Source organism: Cetorhinus maximus, chromosome 28 (assembly GCF_964194155.1).
Source record: "Cetorhinus maximus chromosome 28, sCetMax3.hap1.1, whole genome shotgun sequence".
Classification (NCBI taxonomy): domain Eukaryota; kingdom Metazoa; phylum Chordata; class Chondrichthyes; order Lamniformes; family Cetorhinidae; genus Cetorhinus; species Cetorhinus maximus.
Genome location: NC_135906.1, coordinates 17,272,619 through 17,292,715, shown reverse-complemented (window position 1 = coordinate 17,292,715; position 20,097 = coordinate 17,272,619). Strand labels below are relative to the sequence as shown.

Here is a 20,097-nt window from a genome sequence, read left to right as displayed (position 1 = left end):
TGCTGCTGACTGTAGTTTTTTCCTGTGTTTAGCTGTTATATTTTGAGCATTGTAATTAATAATCTTTGTTGGTGCTTTCCACATACTCATTGTTATGTTCAGAACATTCTTTCATCTCATTTCTGTTTGTGAAAACTTGCTGTGTATAAATTAGATGCTGCCACATTTCACTACGTTATGCATTGACCATACTTAACTGCTGTTTAATAACTTTTGAAGAGTTTTGCGATGTGTTTTGGATGTGAAAGGTAATATACAATTGCAAGTTCCCTACTTCTTCCTTACACTATGGCTGCACAGCTCAACCAAAAACAATTATTTACATGCATTATCCCTTCCACCACTTTAACAGAGTGATGCCACCACATCTTCTTCCTCAGCTCGTCCATGCCCTTAACAGCTAACCTTCACCTAATTTACTCATAATTTACTCTTGTGGTAGAAAAAAGCCCAGCCATCGCAGAGCATTGCCTGTCTGAAACACATCACACTCTGCAAGGAGGCAGAGTTACAGACACTGCTGTTGCTGTGTGAGACGTCAAGTTCAAAATTAACGAATACCGACACTGTTTCCAGGGCATACTTGTGAAGATTCTCTTTCTCCCAAATCCTAAGGGGTTAATTCTTAGCTTAATTCAAAAACAAAACACTGTGGATGCTGGAAATCTGAAACAAAAACTGAAAATGCTGGAAGTACTCAGCAGCTAAGGCAGCATCTGCGGAGAGAAAAACAGAATTAACTTTTCAAGTCTGTGACTGTTCTGATGAGCTGAGTATTTCCAACATTTTCAGTTTTTCATTCTTCTTCCTTTAGGAACACAATATTATAATGTAATCCAAAATATATTAATAAAAGCCTCATCACTCCAAGCATAATGTGGAATATGAGTCAACAAAAATTACTCAGTTGGAACTTACAGTGAGTTTGTCATCAATAAATGTGGTGAATAGTTAAGGCCCCAACACAGCTCCTTGCAGGATACCACTTGCTGCAACTGGGAAACCCACCCATTGTCCTTGCTCTCTGTCTCCTGCCACCAGCTTATCTAGTTCTCATTGCGAAATAGAAGAACTCTATTTTGTTTTTAATTTATTTTTCTAGAAATCTGAGTTTTTAGCCTGTTCTCGAACAGGAAGACTAATCTATTATTACTCAAGTGGAACTTACAGTGAGTTTGCAGAGTCACAGAGGAGTTTGCGATTGGTTCTGTGGTGTTGGAGTCCAACTTAACTTCTGCCAAGCAGGTGTACTCCTGTCCATCATCTGACATACTTGCAGTGAAACTGAAGACATTCCTCAATCTTTCATCTTCATCTGGGGAACCTTCTTCTCCTGTGGAATTACTCTGAAGAATCTCTCTCCCTCTCAGCCATGTGAGTATGAGTTTATTGTTTGGATAGACCCTTGGACCAGTGCACTCCAAACTATATGTTCTGTTAACTTCCAGCACTTCAGGAGGTGGAGTAATGTTTATCTCCCGATCTGTTAAAGGAGAATCACGGTGAACAGAATGCACTGAAATAAAGTACCCGAGCGCTATGGAATATCCACTGTCACACAAAGTTTGTTCCAACCATATTTATACCTTGTGATTCATAGTGGTGTTGTCACTGGACTAGTAATCCAGAGACCCAGGGTAATGCTCTGGGGACCTGGGTTGGAATTCCATCATGGCAGATGGTGGAATTTGAATTCCATGAAAGATCTGCAATTAAAAGTCTAATGATGACCTTGAAGCCATTGTCAATTGTCACAAAACACCATCTGCTTCACTAATGTCCTTGAGAGAAGGAAATCTGCTGTCATTACTGGTCTGGCCTACATGTGACTCCAGACCCACAGCAATGTGGCTGAATCTTAACTGCCCTCTGAAATGGCCTAGAAAGCCACTCCATTGTATCAAACTGCTAAAAAGCCTAAGAGGAATGAAATTGGACGAACTGCCCGACATCGACCTAGGCACCGCACCGGACAGCACTGTGGGTGTATCTACACCACATGGACTGCAGCGGTTCAAAAGGCAGCTCACTGCCACGTTCTCAAGGGCAAATAGGGATGGGCACATTCACATCCATGATCAATTTGGGAGCATTTCAGTCAGTACGGTCCTAAAACCTGGCACCCCGATTGTGAAACTGAAATCACTACTGTCATCAATAACATTAATGAAAGTATATCTCAAGGTAAGACACTTCCCACCTGAAGATCACTGAAGCTGCGTACAATACACATCTTCATTTTACAGCGAATCTGGTTCCTAAATAATCTCTGCTCTGTGTTGAGTCAACTTCAGCCAACCCATAGTGGATTTGTTTTAATTTGACCTGGATTAGTCCCAGCTTCACATTGAAGCTCGATTTTGAAAAATATGGTTCAAACATTTCAAAATTCCATTATCACTATCCCAAAAAGCTATTGTAAAGCAGAGTGTGAAATGGTGGGAAAACTTTGTTTGAAAATTACTCCTCCATTGCTTCATCCCTCTGATTTCTATAACCTTCCTCAGCAACTTGATACCTTGTAATATTAAACCAATTCTAAATATTTTCTTCCCTCGTTAGTATCGGTCTCACTCTGAACCATATGCCAAGTTGTGATAGGTACATAGTTATCTGATCTTTTCTTGGATCTTGCAAAGGTTTAAAATGGATGCTAGGAAATTGATGGTTAATCTCTCCCCTGCCCCCTATCATTTGCTCATGCATCTGAGAGCCTAATTCTGTGAGATATTCAGGAGGAATTCCTTGTTACATCCTGTGGTCGATGTACGTTTGCCCTAAAGGCGCTATAATGCAACATTAAAGAGTGATTTTTTGCAACTTTTTAATGTTCACAAATAGAAAGCCAAATTGTTGAAATGGACTGAGACAGGGAACCTTTGTTAATTTGAAGGATTTTAAGGTGACAATGTGCACCTCCATACCAGTTTCTGCACTATACTGTGAAGGAGGTGAGTAACCCCATTATGAATTAATGGTTCACCTATCTTCTGTTTTCCCCACTCTCCTTTATTTCATAGTCCCAATTGAGATTAGTGTCTCACTTTGTGTAATCTAATTTGGTGCTATATTGCCAATTACCAACACAGCAACATGAATAAACATAAATCAAACACTTCACTATTTTCTTTTGCAGGTTAACACAAGATGTTTTACTCACTGTATACAGTGATAATTTTCGTCTGCGGCGGACTCTTTGTGCATTTTGCAAAACATGTCACTTTGAGAGACCATTGTTGGATACTTGAGGAATGAGCAGTGCGCCATTGAGTACCATGATTTTGATCTTTTATTCCTTCGATTATTATGTTATCTGCTGCACATGTTATACTGCAGTTCACCACCAAAGAGTCTCCAAATTCCACAGCAGTGGGGTTTACGTTGATCCACATCTCATTTCCAGCCGTGATGTCTGTCGAGAAAAAAGAACAGAAATTGTAAGGATTGGGAAATCTTTGAGAACATGAATAGTTGTGAACAAATCCCCAAGCTTTTTATAAGGGAAAAATACTGCAGATGCTGGAAAACCTAAAACAGAAAAAAAAAACAATTTCAGCAGAAACAGAAATACCTGGAAAAACTCAGCAGGTCTGGCAGCATCGGCGGAGAGAAACAGTGTTAACATTTCCGGCCAATGACCTTTCATCAGAATTGGACGAGTTTATTACTTGGCTCTTTCATTTCAGCCTCAAATTACTTCGGTGCATTTCTGACCAAGATCTTTATTACATTTGGACAGATTTATGAATAATCAAGTGTCATCTGTGCCCAGAGTGCAGGATGGCATGGCACCATGGGAAAGAATGCGCAACATCATTCGTTGAAACCTCTAAGGGCATTGAAGACAGAATGAGCAGACTCCTGGGTGTGGGCGGCATGAAGTTATCCAAGCATCAAAAGCAGGCCTTCAGCACCTCAGTGATCCTTTCAGCCTGGTCCCTGCATGGGCCTCAAGGTATCACTCTTCGGTTTATGTCTGGGGGTAGTCAAAGTCAGGTCATCATCTGAGAGGCATCACACACTAGCTGAACAATTGTATTTGTTCTTGTGGATGAGAGGATGTTCTATAAACACCTTCAATGCAGTGTGGGTGCTATTGATTTACCTTGAGGAAGCCAGGATCCCCAAAGAACCAAAAGGTCCTTTCTCTCTGCAGTATGATAATGTACCAAAGCTAAAGAAGTGTATTTTTCTATACCGGGCAGTGACCTGGTAAATACATACTCGTATTGCTCACTGGCCTGGAATAGAGATTCTCCTGTAGCTGCCTGAAAGGAGCCTGAGGAATTAATTTGAGGATTGTGGTGGATTTCTTTGCCACAGTGACTGTCATGCTGACAAATGGAAGCAGCTTGAGACCTCCATGTAGTGGCTCACAGAGATGGCCAATTGTAGCTTTTTGAAAAGTGAACTCTTATGATACAGAGCCCCTCAGTAGCTACCTCACAGGACTTGGTGCTGCCGATAAATTCCCTGGTGGGGTTAATATCTGGTGGGCTCTATCTGCTGTTGTGACACCTGATTCTCCACCCCTGCAACCTGTGCTGTTCTACCTCCTCCTCCTTGGTAATGACATAGAGTGGGATGTTGAAAAAGACCAGCCTTGACCTGTGGAGATGTGGGCGGGGAGGGGGCCACGGTTTGTAAATCATCAGGTGTTCTGAGCAAGGAGGAGGCAGTGAAATTTAGAGCGGGTCACAGATGGAAACCAAAGGGGGAAAAAGAGCTTGAGAAATCTTTCTAAATTAGGGAAATCAATAAGCAAAGTTTTCAGATTCTTCAAAGCTCCTAAATTGCTGACTCCTGCTTAGATCAAATTACAGAGGAAGCTGCTACATGACACAACTCTACATTAGTGAAAAATAGAATTGGAGTCTAGTCTTTATACACTGACAAGCTTTTATTCACAAACAGAACGACTTGCATTTATATCACGTTGTTATGTTTTCTGCTTCTCAAACACTCGAAATAATCACACATTTAGAGTCAAAATGCTCAAGCTTCATCGAGTGTTTTTCTTACAGCTCTCCAAGTGGCTGCTGGCCTGATACGTTGTTCCTCGACACACATATAATTGCAGTGTGACAATGATTGTGGCACCCTGGATATACGTTCACATAACAATTTGTTCCTAATTCTTTGATACAAATAATTTAAAAGTGTAACATCTTTCATTAAAATAATACCTCTATATCAATATAACTGTTCAAATCATTAACTTTTTTCAACCTAAACTAAAGAAGTTTACAATCTACTTTTATAATTAAACTAAACACCTTGGGCAGAATTTTGCCCTTGATGGGCGGGCGGGCCTGACTGACTCAGCGGCAGGTGAGCTGCCGATCGCTGCTGCCGAAACGGGCCCCACCGTCATTTTACGTGGGTGGGCCAATTAAGGCCCACCCAGCGTGCCGCCCGACTGGAAGCGCTATGCGCTCCCTGTGCAGGCGGCGGAGGAGGGGGGTAATTCCCCAACTGCGAGAGTTCGCTCTTTCGTGCATGCGCATGAAAGAGGGCACACCTCCCTGAGGCAAAGTGCTGCTCCGATATCAAAGTCCGATAGCAAACCTCATCCCGCCACTGGATGAGGTTTGTAAAAAAAATCACTTACCCACCTGCCCGTTGGGCCCGTGCGCCGAGCCGAAGTTCGCACGGGCCCCTCAAAATCCTGGTCAATTGGTGACTTAATGGCCGTAACAAGGCCTTTAATTAATGGTGGGTGCGCGTTGTGCTGCCTAGCGCGCCCGCCGACCGAAACATTGCGATGCCGCGCGCTGACGTCGGGACGCTCGCACGACATCAGCACGCGACATTTTAAGCACTGACGTGTGGGCTCTGCCACCTGCACGTCAGCCAAAATATTCAGCCCCTTGTTTTCTTTTTTTGAAATCATTATTCAGGGTATCGCTTAGATGGCGGGTTCAATGATGACTGCAGAAAAGCGGGCCGGAAGCAGCACCAGGCATACCTAAAAATGAGGTGTCAGCCTAGTGAAGCTACAACGCAGGATTATTTGTGTGTCAAACAAAGGGATCAACCTGCAATAGGCAGAGCTAAGCGATCCCACAACCAATGCATCAGATCTGAGCTCTGCAGTCCTGCCAAATCCAGCCGTGAATGATGGTGGACAATTAAACAGCCAACCAGAGAATGATGCTCCACAAATATCCCCATCCTCAATGATGGGGGAGCCCAGCACATCAGCGCAAAAGGTAAGGCTGAAAAAGACTTTCCAACCATCCACAGCCAGAAGTGCTGAGTGGATGATCCATCTCAGCCTCCTCTGGAGTTCCCCAGCATCACAGATGCCAGTCTTCAGCCAATTTGATTCACTCCACGTGATAGCAAGAAATGGCTGAAGGCACCGGATAGTGCAAAGTCTATGGACCCTGACAATATTCCAGCAATAGTACGGAAGACTTGTTTCCCAGAAGTAGAACACCTCCAGAACAACTTTTAGACTGTTCATCTGCTTCTATTTTCAAGATTGTCAAAATCACAAATAGTCAGAGATCAAAAACTGCAAAGTAATACCGTGAATTCCGAAAGACCTTGGTTATGAGTTTCCCCATTGTAATTCTGGAATAATTACCTGAGATGCCAGACGCTGCAGGGTTTCCATAGCTTACTATTGGTGTTCAACACATAAGAGATAAGGTACAAAGGGACCTGTATAGTTTGGCTTAATCAGATTCTGGATTATTAATAAAGGACGTTATTAATAAAACTCATTAATTGAGCTGCTACTGCACTCTGCACATTCAATTCTTAGTGAGTGGATTGTCCTATGTTTTCACCGTAGATTTCCTGTCTCCCAAGTTTAGTGAACTACTGACATATCCATAATCCTGCGCTTTTATGTTCCATAAATTTGAGCTTGGCAAACGTTTGTTTTTGATTTACTGAGAATCTACAAGTCATCTTCTGTTATCCCCTTCACAAATACACACAATGCATAATAATAATCAGATTTAGGCTGTCCACAGCCTTTGGATTGGTCAGTTTAAGCAGCACACTTGGTGGGTTTATTTGTTGGGTGGAGCTTGGCACACATGGGGCAGAATTTTTAGGTCGGCATTTTGGCACGCATGCCGACCTCATCAGACATGAAATCACGCAATATAACTGACGTCCAGTTTGGGTTTCGCCAGGGCCACTCAGCTCCTGACCTCATTACAGCCTTGGTTCAAACATGGACAAAAGAGCTGAACTCCCGAGGTGAGGTGAGAGTGACTGCCCTTGCCATCAAGGCAGCATTTGACCGTGTTGTGGCATCAAGGAGCCCTAGCAAAATTGGAGTCAATGGGAATCAGGGGAAAACTCTCCGCTGGTTGGAGTCATACCCAACACAAAGGAAGATGGTTGCGGTTGTTGGAGGTCAATCATCTCAGCTCCAGGACATCACTGACAGGATTTACTACCAAATGGAAGCAAATGGGCGTATTAGTGAGAGGCAGCATGGTTTTGTGAAGGGGAGGTCGTGTCTCACTAGCTTGATCAAGTTTTTCGAGGAAGTGACAAAGATGATCGACGATGGAAGGGCAGTGGATGTTATATACATGGATTTCAGTAAGGCCTTTGACAAGGTCCCTCATGGCAGACTGGTACAGAAGGTAAAGTCGCATGGGATCAGAGGTGAGCTGGCAAGATGGATACAGAACTGGCTTGGTCAAAGAAGACAAAGAGTAGCAGTGGAAGGGTGCTTTTCTGAATGGAGAGCTGTGACTAGTGGAGTTCCGCAGGGATCAGTACTGGGACCTTTGCTGTTTGTAGTATACATAAATGATTTGGAGGAAAATGTAACTGGGCTAATTAGTAAGTTTGCAGATGACACTAAGGTTGGAGGAGTTGCAGGTAGTGAAGAGGATTGTCAAAGGATACAACGGGATATAGATCGGTTGGAGGCTTGGGCGGAGAAATGGCAGATGGAGTTTAATCCGGACAAGTACAAGGTAATGCATTTTGAAAGATCTAATACAGGCAGGAATTATACAGTAAATGGCAGAATCCTTAAGTGCATCGACGGGCGGAGGGATCTGGGTGTACAGGTCCACAGGTCACTGAAAGTGGCAACGCAGGTGGATAAGGTAGTCAGGAAGGCATATGGCATGCTTGCCTTCATTGGCAGGGGTATTGAGTATAAGAGCTAGGAAGTCATGCTGCAGCTGTATAGAACCTTGGTTAGGCCACACTTGGAATATTGCGTGCAATTCTGGTCGCCACATTACCAGAAGGATATGGAGGCGTTGGAGAGGGTGCAGAGGAGGTTTACCAGGATTCTGCCTGGTATGGAGGTTATTAGCTATGAAGAGAGGTTGGAGAAACTCGGATTGTTCTCACTAGAGCGACGGAGATTGAGGGGCGACTTGATAGAAGTTTACAAAATTATGAGTGGCATGGACAGAGTAGATAGTCAGAAGCTTTTTCCCAGGTGGAAGAGTCAATTACTAGGGAACATAGATTTAAGGTGTGAGGAGAAAACTATAGAGGAGATGTGCAGGGCAAGTTTTTTACGCAGAGGGTAGTGAGTGTCTGGAATTCGCTGCCAGAGGAGGTGGTGGAAGCAGGTACGATAGTGGTGTTTAAGAGGCAGCTTGACAAGTACATGAATAGGATGGGAATAGAGGGATACGGGCCCCGGAAGTGCAAAATGTTTTAGTTGACGGGCAATTTGATCAGCGCAGGCTTGGAGGGCCGAAGGGCCCGTTCCTGTGCTGTATTTTTCTTTGTTCTTTGTCCTCAGGGTAGTTTCCTCAGACCAACCATTTTTAGCTGCTTCATCAATGATCTTCCTTCTGTCATAAGGTCAGAAGTGGGGATGTTCGCTGATGATTGCACAATGTTCAGCACCATTCGCAACTCCTCAGATACTGAAGCAGTCCATGTCCAAATGCAGCAAGATTTAGATAATATGCAGGCTTGGGCTGATAAGTGGCAAGTAACATTCGTGCCACACAACTGCCAGGCAATGACTATCTCCAACAAGAGAGAATCTAAACATCTCCCCTTGACATTCAATGGCATTACCATCGCTGAATCCTCCACTATCAACATCCTGGGGGTTACCATTGAACAGAAACTGAACTGACCATCCATATAAATACTGTGGCTACAAGGAGGTCAGAGGCTGGGAATTCTGCAGTGAGTAACTCACCTCCTGACTCCCCACTCCTGTCCACCATCTACAAGGCACATGTCAATATTATAGTGGAATACTCTCTACTTGCCTGGATGAATGTGGGTCCAACACCACAAAGAAGCTTGACACAGAAACCATACAGTGCAGAAGGAGGCCATTCACCCCATCGAGTCTGCAGTGGCTCTCTGAAAGAGCATTCTACCTAGGCCCACTCCCTTGCCTTATCCCCATAACCGTGCACATTCGCTCTTTTCAGATAGCAATCCAATTTCCTTTTGAATACCTTGATCAAACCTGCCTCTACCACCCTCTCAGGAAATTCGTTCCTACAACCCCTTGGTTAAAAAATTTTTCCTCACATCAGATTTACTCCTTTCACTAATTACTTTGAACCTGTGCCCTCTAATTCTTGATGCTCTTTTGAGAGGGAACAGTTTCTTGCTATTTACCCTGTCAATACCCCTTAAGATCTTAAATACCTTTATCAGGTCTCCGCTCAGCCTTCTTTTCTCCAAGGAAATCAGTCCCAACCTCTCCAATCTACCCTCATAGCTACAGTTCTTTATCCCTGGAATCATTATTGCGCATCTCCTCCATACTCTCTCCAATGCCTTCATATCCTTCCTCAAGTATGGCACCCAGAACTGGATGCAGTACTTCAGATGAGGCCTAACTAGTGTCTTATAAAATTTCAAAATGGCCTCCTTATTCTTGTACTCAATGCCCCTATTAATAAAACCTAAGATACTATAAGCTTTATTAACTGCTCTCTCAACATGCTCTGCCATCTTCAATGACCTATGAGGTACAAATCTGTTCCTGCATCTCCTTTAGAGGCTTTCCCTTTATTTTATACTGTCTCACCATATTCTTCCTGCCAAAATGAATCACCTCACAGTTCTCTGCATTGAACTTCATCTGCCACTTGTCTGCCCTATCCTCCAACATATGTCTATGTCCTTTTGTAGTTCAAGACTATCCTCTTCACAGTTGAAAACGTTTCCAATCTTTGTAACATCTGCAAATTTTGAAATCATGCCCTGAACATCACAGTATTGGTCATTAATATATATCAGGATATCATCCATGACAAAGCAGCCGCTTGATTGGCATCCTATCCACCGCCTTAAACATTCACTCCCTCCACCACCGATGCACAGTAGCAGCAGTGTGTGTACCATCTACAAAGATGCACTGCAGAAACTCACCAAGGCTCCTTCGGCAGTACCTTCCAAACCCACGACCACTACCATCTAGAAGGACAAGGGCAGCAGATACATGGGAACACCACCACCTGGAAGTTCCCCTCCAAGCCATACACCATCCTGACTTGGAAATATATCGTTCCTTCATTGTCGCTGGGTCAAAATCCTGGAACTCCCTCCCTAACAGCACTCTGGGTCTTCCTACAACACATGGACTGCAGCGGTTCAAGAAGGCAGGTCACCACCACTTTCTCAAGGGCAATTAGGGATGGGCAACAAGTGCTGGCACATCCTGTGAAAGAATGAAGGAAAATGTGCCTGCCAAATCTACAAGATGGATTCATTGTTCTGTGACGAGTTGGCATGCTGCAGAGCTGATGTTGTGCATGTTGTTCCTGGTGTTGGAGTCATGCTTGATTTTGCCAACTTGTTGGAGATGCTGTTGATGTTGTCTCCTGTGGCGATAACAGAGATAGGGCATCTGCCAGCATAATTTCTCTTCCTGGCTTGTGTTTCAGAGTGAAATTGTGACTCTGCAGCCTCAAGAGTAACCTCTGCAGTCTTGTTGGTGCTCTACACAGATTTTCCTTGTAGAACTGCTCCACTATGAGCTTTCTCCCATAGAGATGTGTACGGAATTTCTCACATCTACACACAAGTGCCAAAATCTCTCTTCCTATCTTGGCAAATCTGGTCTCAGCTGATGTTAAAGCTTCGGACGCTTTTCCCTTTTGTACCAGGGTTGTTCCTAGTCCCCTTGAAGAAACATTTACTTGCAGAGTGATAGGTTTCTTGTTGCAGTAGGGCAGACTTGTCTCCTTGACTATACTTCTGTGAGTTTGTTGAAACTTCACTCATGTGATTCTCACCACTAGGTCCTCAACATCTTCATCAGCTCCCGTAGGGTGCTGTGTGTTCTGACAGGTGAGGTACGAGAGGAATCATATACTGGATCAAGCCAAGGAAACTTCCCAACTCTTTTTGTGTCTTGTAGCTTCCATCTCAGAGTTGGCTGTGACTTTTTCAGGACTCAGCATGACACCATCAGCTGTGTGCACCATCCTGAAGAACAGCCACTCTGTCACTTTCACAATGCATTTGTCTGAATTTAGCTTGAACACAGCTTTCCTGGTTCTCTCTATGGCTTCATGTAGATTGTGGACATGATTGTTTTCATTGACACCTTGGATTTGAATATCGTCAGCTATGCTGGCTGCTCCTTTATATCCTCTGCAAATCTCAGCTACTTCTGGTGGAACACATCTTGGCTCACGTTAAGGCCACAAAAAAGATAGATGCAGAAATTTGTGCTCTATGTTGTCAACAGCGCAGGTTCCTTGTCAAGCTTCATGTTCCAGTAGCCATTTCTGGCATCAAGTTTTGGCTCAGCCAGTGTGAGTCTGATCTCTTCCAGTGTTGGACTGGGATAGTGATTCCTCTTTATTGCTCGATTAACATCTTTGAGATACAGGCAAATTCATAGCCATCCATTTGGCTTCTCTCTCACCATGATGGAATTTACCCAATCTCTAGACTGAGTGCCTTTAGTGATCACCTTTTCTTCCATCTCTTGGAGCACTCTTTCAGGTTGATTTTTTCGAACTAATCAGCATTGAATTAACTTAAATACAATACTTAATATGAACAGCATCATCATTAATATCTCATCCATCTAGGTAATGAATTTCCTCACCATTTTCACCATGTTTATAGTATTGGAGTGGTGTAGAAATGAATTTTAGCAAGGAACTGAGAAATGAGCAATTTGCATTCTAGTCTGCTTTTACAACATTTCTCTCCTGTTCTCATAATTGCTTTGGTCCTTTCCATGGTCCACCCAGTGCAATCCGCTCGACTTCTTTCATCTGTCGGCCAGTGGCACTGTTTCAGTATCAGCCTGCTATTCGCTAGTCCTACAATAGACCCACAATTCAGTCAGAAAGGCATCAACCCTGCACTAAGTGGGATGGAATCCCTGTAAACGCCAATCCAGTTTCTATCCAGTCCTATTTTATGAATGAGTTAGTCACTCTTTATTAGGCACCTCACCCACATCAGCAAGGACACAGGTAGTGGCTCAAGTGAAACTGTAGTGAAGGAAGGTGTGTTGGTTAATGATGATGCAAAGGCAGAAATTGGAGCCCGTCAATATGGTAGCAACTGAACCCAGAATAACTGGTCTTCATTTATTCAGTATCTACTTTGTTAACAATGTTGGCTTCAGGCAAGGGTCAAGACAGCTTCTTTAGACCAGCTTCACGTTGCAACTATGAAAGGGTTGTGGAGTTGTTCTCATTGCCTTGGAATTGAATTCATTCCTTGTTTTCTTTCCAAGAAACATGAACCTTGTTTATTATTTCCTATGATTTGAAATTGTCTAATAAATGGAGTACAGGAAACAACATCTCATTTTGGAATTTATATTGTCATATAAATGTCAGGACTGTCTAATAAGACTAAACAATACAAAAATTGTCAGATACACAGAAAGAACAGGAAGGGCTGACGCAAGGATAACTGAACACACAGTCTGAGTACTGAGCAGTTGCAATATAGATGGAGTTGAGGGAGGCCATTCTGCCCATCTTAACACATTCATCTAGAAAGCTCCTGCTGCCCCCTCCATCCCATCGCAGCAGCCAACAATTTCTGAAATCATTCGAGGGATTTTGCCTCACTGGCCCTGTCCTGAGATTCAGTTTATGAGTTGATCACTTTTGGTGTGAAGAACTTTCTAATACCTGTCCTAAATTTACCTTCGACTGTCTCTTACCGTCAGCCTAATGGGAGTGCTCGAGACCTGCTTTGTGGATAAAGTCACTGCCTTTCAAGGATGAAAAGATCAAATTTCTTAACTCTTACCTCACATTTCAGTCTGACACTTGGACTCATTTTTACAGATTAACTCTAAATTATCTGCAGGAAAGATTTGTGATCTGGTCCTGTACATGTCTCATTTGTTCGCATCCTTCCGAATTCCCAACCACTAAAACTATTTTCTTGGTCATGCTTCCCTGAGCTCACAGACAGGGTCTCAGCTTAACATCGACTGCCTGGATAAGGCAGCCCTGCTTCAGTATGGCACTGAATATTGTTGAGATACTTAAAACTACAACAACAGATTGATACTAAAACAGAAAATGCTGGAAAAACTCAGCAGGTCTAGCAGCATCTGCGGAGAGAGAAACAGAGTTAACGTTTCGAGTCCGCTTGACCCTTCTTCAGAGCTAAACAGAAGTGGAGATGTTATGAAGTTTACACTGTTTAAAGGGGGTGGATCAGGTGAAGCTGGATAGAAGGCCAGTGATAGGTGGGGACAAAGGAGAAATTGACAAAGATGTCATGAACTGAAGGACAAAGGGGGTGTTGATGTCGTGGTTAGTGCTAAGAAAGGTGCTAATAGTGGCATAAAGGTAAGAAAGCAGAATGTGATTATAGCAGAACAAGGGTAACATTGTGTGAAAGAACAACATGGAACAAGTAACAGATGGCCCTTTTGGGGATGGGGTGGGGATCAAAAGGGTAGAAAATGGGTTAGAGGGAATAAAACCACGGATAAATAAAAATAAGTGGATAAAAAATAAAAATGAGTGTAGAAAAAAGATGATTAAAAAAAGGGGTGAGGATGGAGGAGAAAGTTCATGGTCTGACATTGTTGAACTCAATGTTAAGTCTGGAAGGCTGTAAAGTGCCTAGTCGGAAGATGAGGTGCTGTTCCTCCAGTTTGTGTTGGGCTTCACTGGAACATTGCAGCAGGCCAAGGACGGACATGTGGGCATGAGAGCAGGGTGGAGTGTTGAAATGGCAAGCGACAGGGAGGTCTGGGTAATGCTTGCAGACAGACCCAAGGTGTTCTGCAAAGCGGTCACCCAGTCTGTGTCTGGTCTCTCCAGTGTAGAGGAAACCACATTGGGAGCAGCGAATGCAGTAGACTAAATTGAAGGAGATACAAGTGAAGCGCTGCTTCACCCGAAAGGAGTGTTTGGGCCTTTGGACAATGAGGAGGGAGGAGGTAAAGGGGCAGGTGCTGCACCCTCTGCAATTGCATGGGAAGCTGCCGTGGGAAAGGGATGAGGTGTTGGGGGTTATGGAGGAGTGGACCAGGGTGTCCTGGAGGGAATGGTCCCTATGGAATGCTGACGGGGGGAGGGGGGGTAAGGGGAAGATGTGTCTGGTGGTGGCATCATGCTGGAGTTGGTGGAAATGGCAGAAGATGATCCTTTGAATGCAGAGGCTAGAGTGGTGAAAAGTGAGGACAAGGGGGACCCTATTATGGTTCTGGGAGGGAGGGGAAGATGTGAGGGCAGAGGTAAGGGAGTTGGGTTGGCTGAGGGCCCTGTCAACCACAGTGGGGGGCATACCTCGGTTAAGGAAGAAGGAAGACATGCCAGAAGCACTGTTTTGGAAAGTGGCATCATTGGAACAGATGCAACGGAGGTGAAGGAACTGAGAGAATGGGATGGAGTCCTTACAGGAAGCAGGGTGTGAGGAGCTGTAGTCGAGGTAGCTGTGGGAGCCGGTTGGCTTGTAATGAATATTGGCAGACAGTCTATCACCAGAAAAGAAGACAGAGAGCTCAAAGAAGGGAAGGGAAGTGCCGGGGATGGACCATGTGAAGGTGATAGAGGGGTGGAAATTGGAAGCAAAATTAATAAATTTTTCCAGGTCCAGACGAGAGCATGAAGCGGCACCGAAACAGAGTTGTGGGAGGGGGCCTGTGTAGGACTGGAACAAGGAATGTTTCACATAGCCCATAAAGAGACAGGCATAACTGGGACCCATGCAGGTATCCATAGCCACACCTTTTATTTGGAGGCCAGAACAGGGGCCGTTTGTCTCTTTTGCCCCATTCACCTTCATTGCTTTCCATTTCCCTCCTGGTGTTTGAAAAGGTGTTTCCTAAAACTTACTTTCACAGCCATATTTCCTTCAACAAGAAACTTTGTCTCTTCCTTTCAGATGCAAAGGTACGCAAGCTCCAACAACTCATTGATACCAATGCCCATCCAGAACCCTCCACCCTTTCCCGTCCCTCTGACCCCATCCCATCTTCTAATCCTAGCCCTTGCCATGTATTCCCCATACCCTCTGACCTTCCTCTTTCTGATGCTGAATGTTCTACACTCAGCAAAGGATTGAGTTTCATACCCTTACGCACTTATCTCAATGAATTTCGGGCTTGGTGCGATGCTGAACTCTTCTGCCGCCTTCGTCTCCGTGTTCACTTCTTTATGCAGGCGTCCTCACCCTGTTCCATGGATCCTTTCACCCACCTCCAGCATTGTCCCTCTACCTGGAGCCCTCCTTCTGGCCTCTTACCTGCTTGAGATCTTTTCATTGAGAACTGTCGATGTGACATCGGCCATCTCAGTTTCTCTGCCCCTCTCACCCACTCTAACCTGTCTCCTTCTGAGCTTGCCGCACTCCGTTCCCTCAGGTCCAACCCTGACTTTCTTATCAAACCCGCTGACAAGGGCGGTGCTGTTGTTGCCTGGTGCACTGACCTCTATCTCACAGAGGCTGAGCGTCAACTCGCAGACACTTCCTCCTACCTCCCCCTGAACCATGACCCCACCAGCGAACATCAAGCCATTGTTTCCAGAACTGTCACTGACCTCATCACCTCTGGAGATCTTCCCTCCACAGCTTCCAACCTGATAGTCTCCCAACCTGGGACAGCCCGCTTCTACCTCCTCTCCAAAATCCACAAACGGGACTCTCCTAGTAGACCGATCATGTCAGCCTGTTCCTGCCCCACGGAACTCATTTCTTCCTATCTTGACTCCGTTCTCTCTCCCCTTTTCCTGTCTCTTCCCATCTACATCCACGATTCCTCTGATGCCCTACATCATATCAACAATTTCCAGTTCCCTGGCCCTAGCCACCCCCTCTTCATGATGGTCGTCCAATCTCTCTACACCTCCATCCCCCACCAGCATGGTCTGAGAGCTCTCCGCTTCTTCCTTGAACAAAGGCCTGAACAATCCCCATCCACCACTACTCTCCTCTGTCTGACTGAACTTGTTCTCACACTGAACAATTTCTCCATAAACTTGCCTCACTTCCTCCAAATAAAAGCTGTGGCTATGGTTACCCACATGAATCCCAGTTATGCCTGTCTCTTTATGAGGTATGTGGAACATTCCTTGTTCCAGTCTTACTCAGGCCTCCTCCCACAACTCTTTCTCTGATACATCGATGACTGTTTCAGTGACGCTTCATGCTCTCGTCTGGAATTGGAAAATTATATCAATTTTGCTTCCAATTTCCACCCCTCTATCGCCTTCACATGGTCCATTTCCGACACTTCCCTTCCTTTCCTTGATCTCTATGTCTCCTTTTCTGGTGATACACTGTCCACCAATATTAGGTACAAGCCAACCGACTCCCACAGCTACCTCGACTACAGCTCCTCACACCCTGTTTCCTGTAAGGACTCCATCCCATTCCCTCAGTTCCTTCGCCTCCATCATATCTGTTCCGTTGATGCCACTTTCCAAAACAGCGCTTCTGACATGTCTTCCTTCTTCCTTAACCGAGGTTTCCCCCCAACTGTGGTTGACAGGGCCCTCAACCGTGTCCGGCCCATCTCCCGCATCTCTGCCTTCACACCTTCCCCTTCCTCCCAAAACCATGATAGGGTCCCCCTTGCCCTCACTTTTCACCCCACCACCTCCACATTCAGAGGATCATCATCCGCCATTTCCGCCAACTCCACCATGATGTCACCACCAAACACATCTTCCCCACACCCCCCCGGCGGCATTCCGTAGGGATCGTTCCCTCCGGGACACCCTGGTCCACTCCTCCATCACCCCCAACACCTTTTCCGGGTACCACGGCACCTTCCCATGCAATTGGAGAAGGTGCAACACCAGCCCCTTAACCTGCTCCCTCCTCATCGTCCAAGAGCCCAAACACTCCTTTCAGGTGAAGCAGCGCTTCACTTGCACCTCCTTCAATTTGTTCTACTGCATTCGCTACTCCCAATGTGGTCTCCTCGACATTGGAGAGACCAAATGCAGACTGGGTGACCGCTTTGTGGAACACCTTTGGTCTGTCCGCAAGCATGACCCAGACCTTCCTGTCGCTGGCCATTTCAACACTCCACCCTGCTCTCATGTCCTTGGCCTGCTGCAATGTTCCAGTGAAGCCCAATGCAAACTGGAAGAATAGCATCTCGTCTTCCGATTAGGCACCTTACAGCCTTCCGGACTTAACATTGAGTTCAACAATTTCAAACCATGAACTTTCTCCTCCATCTTCACCCCCTTTTTTAATCATTGTTTTTCTATATTCATTTTTTTAATCCACTTATTTTATTTGAATTCATTTATCCGTGGGTTTTATCCCCTCTTTTATCCCATTTTCTACCCTTTTTCCCCCACCACTGCCCCCTCCTCCCAACCCATCCCCCACAGGGCCATCTGTTACTTGTTCCATGTTGTTCTTTCACACAATGTTACCCTTGTTCTGCTATAATCACATTCTGCTTTCTTACCTTTATGCCACTATTAGCAGCTTTTTTTTTTAGCACTAACTACGACCATCAACACTTCCTTTGTCCTTCAGTACATGACATCTTTGTCAATTTCTCCTTTGTCCCCACCTATCACTGGCCTTCTAGCTTCACCTGATCCAACCCCCCCTTTAGTATAACAGTATAAATTTCATCACATTTCCACTTCTCTTCAGCTCTGAAGAAGGGTCACACGGACTTGAAACACTAAATCAGTTTCTCTCTCTCCACAGAGGCTGCCAGACCTGCTGAGTTTTTCCCCCAGCATTTTCTGTCTCTGCTTCAGGTTTCCAGCACCTGCAATATTTTGCTTCCAACAACAAATTGATGACAATCTTTCCTCTCGGCGTTTCTGAAGAATTGGCGGTTCCCATCAATCCAAATTCTGATCTAACAGAATTCAAACAAGTGACCGATGCCATTAAACCAGGGGATCAACCCAGTTCAATGAACAGTGCAGGAAGGCAAACCATTGTGTTTAATGGTCTCAAGAAATGAACATTGTCAAAACATGCTGCGCTTATTTGTTATTCCCATATACAGAAGATCACAATCTTACAGCACAGAAGGAGGTCATTCCACCCATCATGTCTGTGCTAGCTGTCTGGAAGACCCATTTAATTCCAGCTCTTTCCCCGTTTCGACTTTTTCCTCTTCAAGTATTTACATGTACCGTGTGTAAGCTCCTTTGGAATGTACTTCCCTCACCTTTTCAGGCAGTGACAATCAGATCCCCACTCCCCATATAAAAGCAAAGTCTCTCCCCATCTCTCGGCAGTTTGGTTTATTCAATAGTTCATTTAAAATTGGTTACGTTTGAAAATTAGACGCTAAAAGTTATCTACTTGATTCTGGAAATGTGCTCAGGTAAGCAGTTAATGCACCAGCTTTCCAGGCCTGACCCCCATCTTTGCTATCCCGGCTGGGATAGACTCCCGGAGCCGGCACACAGCACATGAGTCTCAACAACTTCAACATGCAACTACGAAGCAAAGGAAATAAAACACCCCTGTTCACCAACAATATACCCCAAAGTCCAGAGCCGCGCCGGGGTGAAGTTTTGGAATTAAGCCTGAAGGAGATTTAGGCTGATCTGTATTTAATCGTCGAGAGGAGAACTCTTGAGTCGTGGGGAGTGGCGGGTATGAGGCGCAATCAAAGTTTGGGAAAACTTTTTTTCCCCCTCAAAAGCAAGTGAAGCTTCAGCAGAAGCAGCTGCATTTAACTGGCGCTCGGACACTGCGAGGAACGCCTGGTTATCTTGTCAAATGAGTGCTGGAACTGCACAACTCTGAGATAAACTGTATAGGCGCAGACACACCCCGTACTAACCCGAACAGACTGGAATAAACATGCAGTTACCTGTTACAGTTAGAAACAAGCTAAAAAGACACATATATCCAAACCGCGGAGTGAGTCTGAAATCCATGATTAAGTCGTTACAAGCGCAAAATCTTCAGAGAAATTGCTGTCCAGGAAACTAATCCGAAAAGGTTCGCAGGGGTGGGGTGACCGGTAAATGGAGAGACTTACGGCCCCACAAGGTATTTAATGCGGCTTGAAGGAAATGTGCGACTCGCCGTTTCCTGGAAAGGCCGGCGATGACATACTCTCTGCCAGGAATAATTGTTATTTCCTGTTTCTATCAAAAATTAATAAGCTAAATATGCCTGAATAAATCATGTGCAAATTCTGTTTCGTTTGCAACAGTTCCGTTTAAAAATATTTCCAACTATTTTGTATTCATTCATGTGGATGTGGGTTTCGCTGACTAGCCCAGCATTTATTGCCCATCCCTAGTTGCCCTTGAGAAGGTGGTGGTGAGCTGCCTTCTTGAACCGCTGCAGTCCCTGTGGTGTAGGTACACCCACAGTGCGGTTAGGGAGGGAGTTCCAGGATTTTGACCCAGCAACAATGAAGGAACAGCGATATATTTCCAAGTCAGGATGGTGTGTGGCTTGGAGGGGAACTTCCAGGTGGTGGTGTTCCCATCTGTCTGCTGCCCTTGTCCTTCTAGGTTGTTGAGGTCATGGGTTTGGAAGAAGCCGTCGAAAGAGCCTCGGTGAATTCCTGCAGTGCATCTTGTAGATGGTACACACTGCTGCTACTGTGCGTTGGTGGTGGAGGGAGTGAATATCTGTGGATGTGGTGCCAATCAAGCGGCTGCTTTGTCCTGGATGCTGTCAAGCTTCTTAAGTGTATGGGAGCTGCACTCATCCAGGCAAGTGGGGAGT

At 44.9% G+C, this 20,097-nt stretch overlaps 1 protein-coding gene across 9 annotated transcripts in view; it reads right to left on the bottom strand.

The window, feature by feature from the left end:
• The window catches only part of LOC144668873 (intercellular adhesion molecule 5-like), a 337,959-nt gene extending 318,512 nt beyond the window's left edge, over positions 1-19,447 (bottom strand). For 8 of the 9 annotated variants that reach the window (XM_078531317.1, XM_078531312.1, XM_078531313.1 and 5 more), the window contains exons 1-3: positions 19,226-19,447; positions 3,161-3,412; positions 1,169-1,483 (exon numbers count right to left, since the gene is read on the bottom strand). In XM_078531317.1, coding sequence (XP_078387443.1) covers positions 1,169-1,483; positions 3,161-3,412; positions 19,226-19,292 — 634 coding nt within the window. In that variant the 5' untranslated portion in view covers positions 19,293-19,447. The remainder of the gene's footprint in view (positions 1-1,168; positions 1,484-3,160; positions 3,413-19,225) is intronic. The other variant, XM_078531320.1, reaches the window with a different exon arrangement.
• Positions 19,448-20,097: the final 650 nt, after the last annotated feature.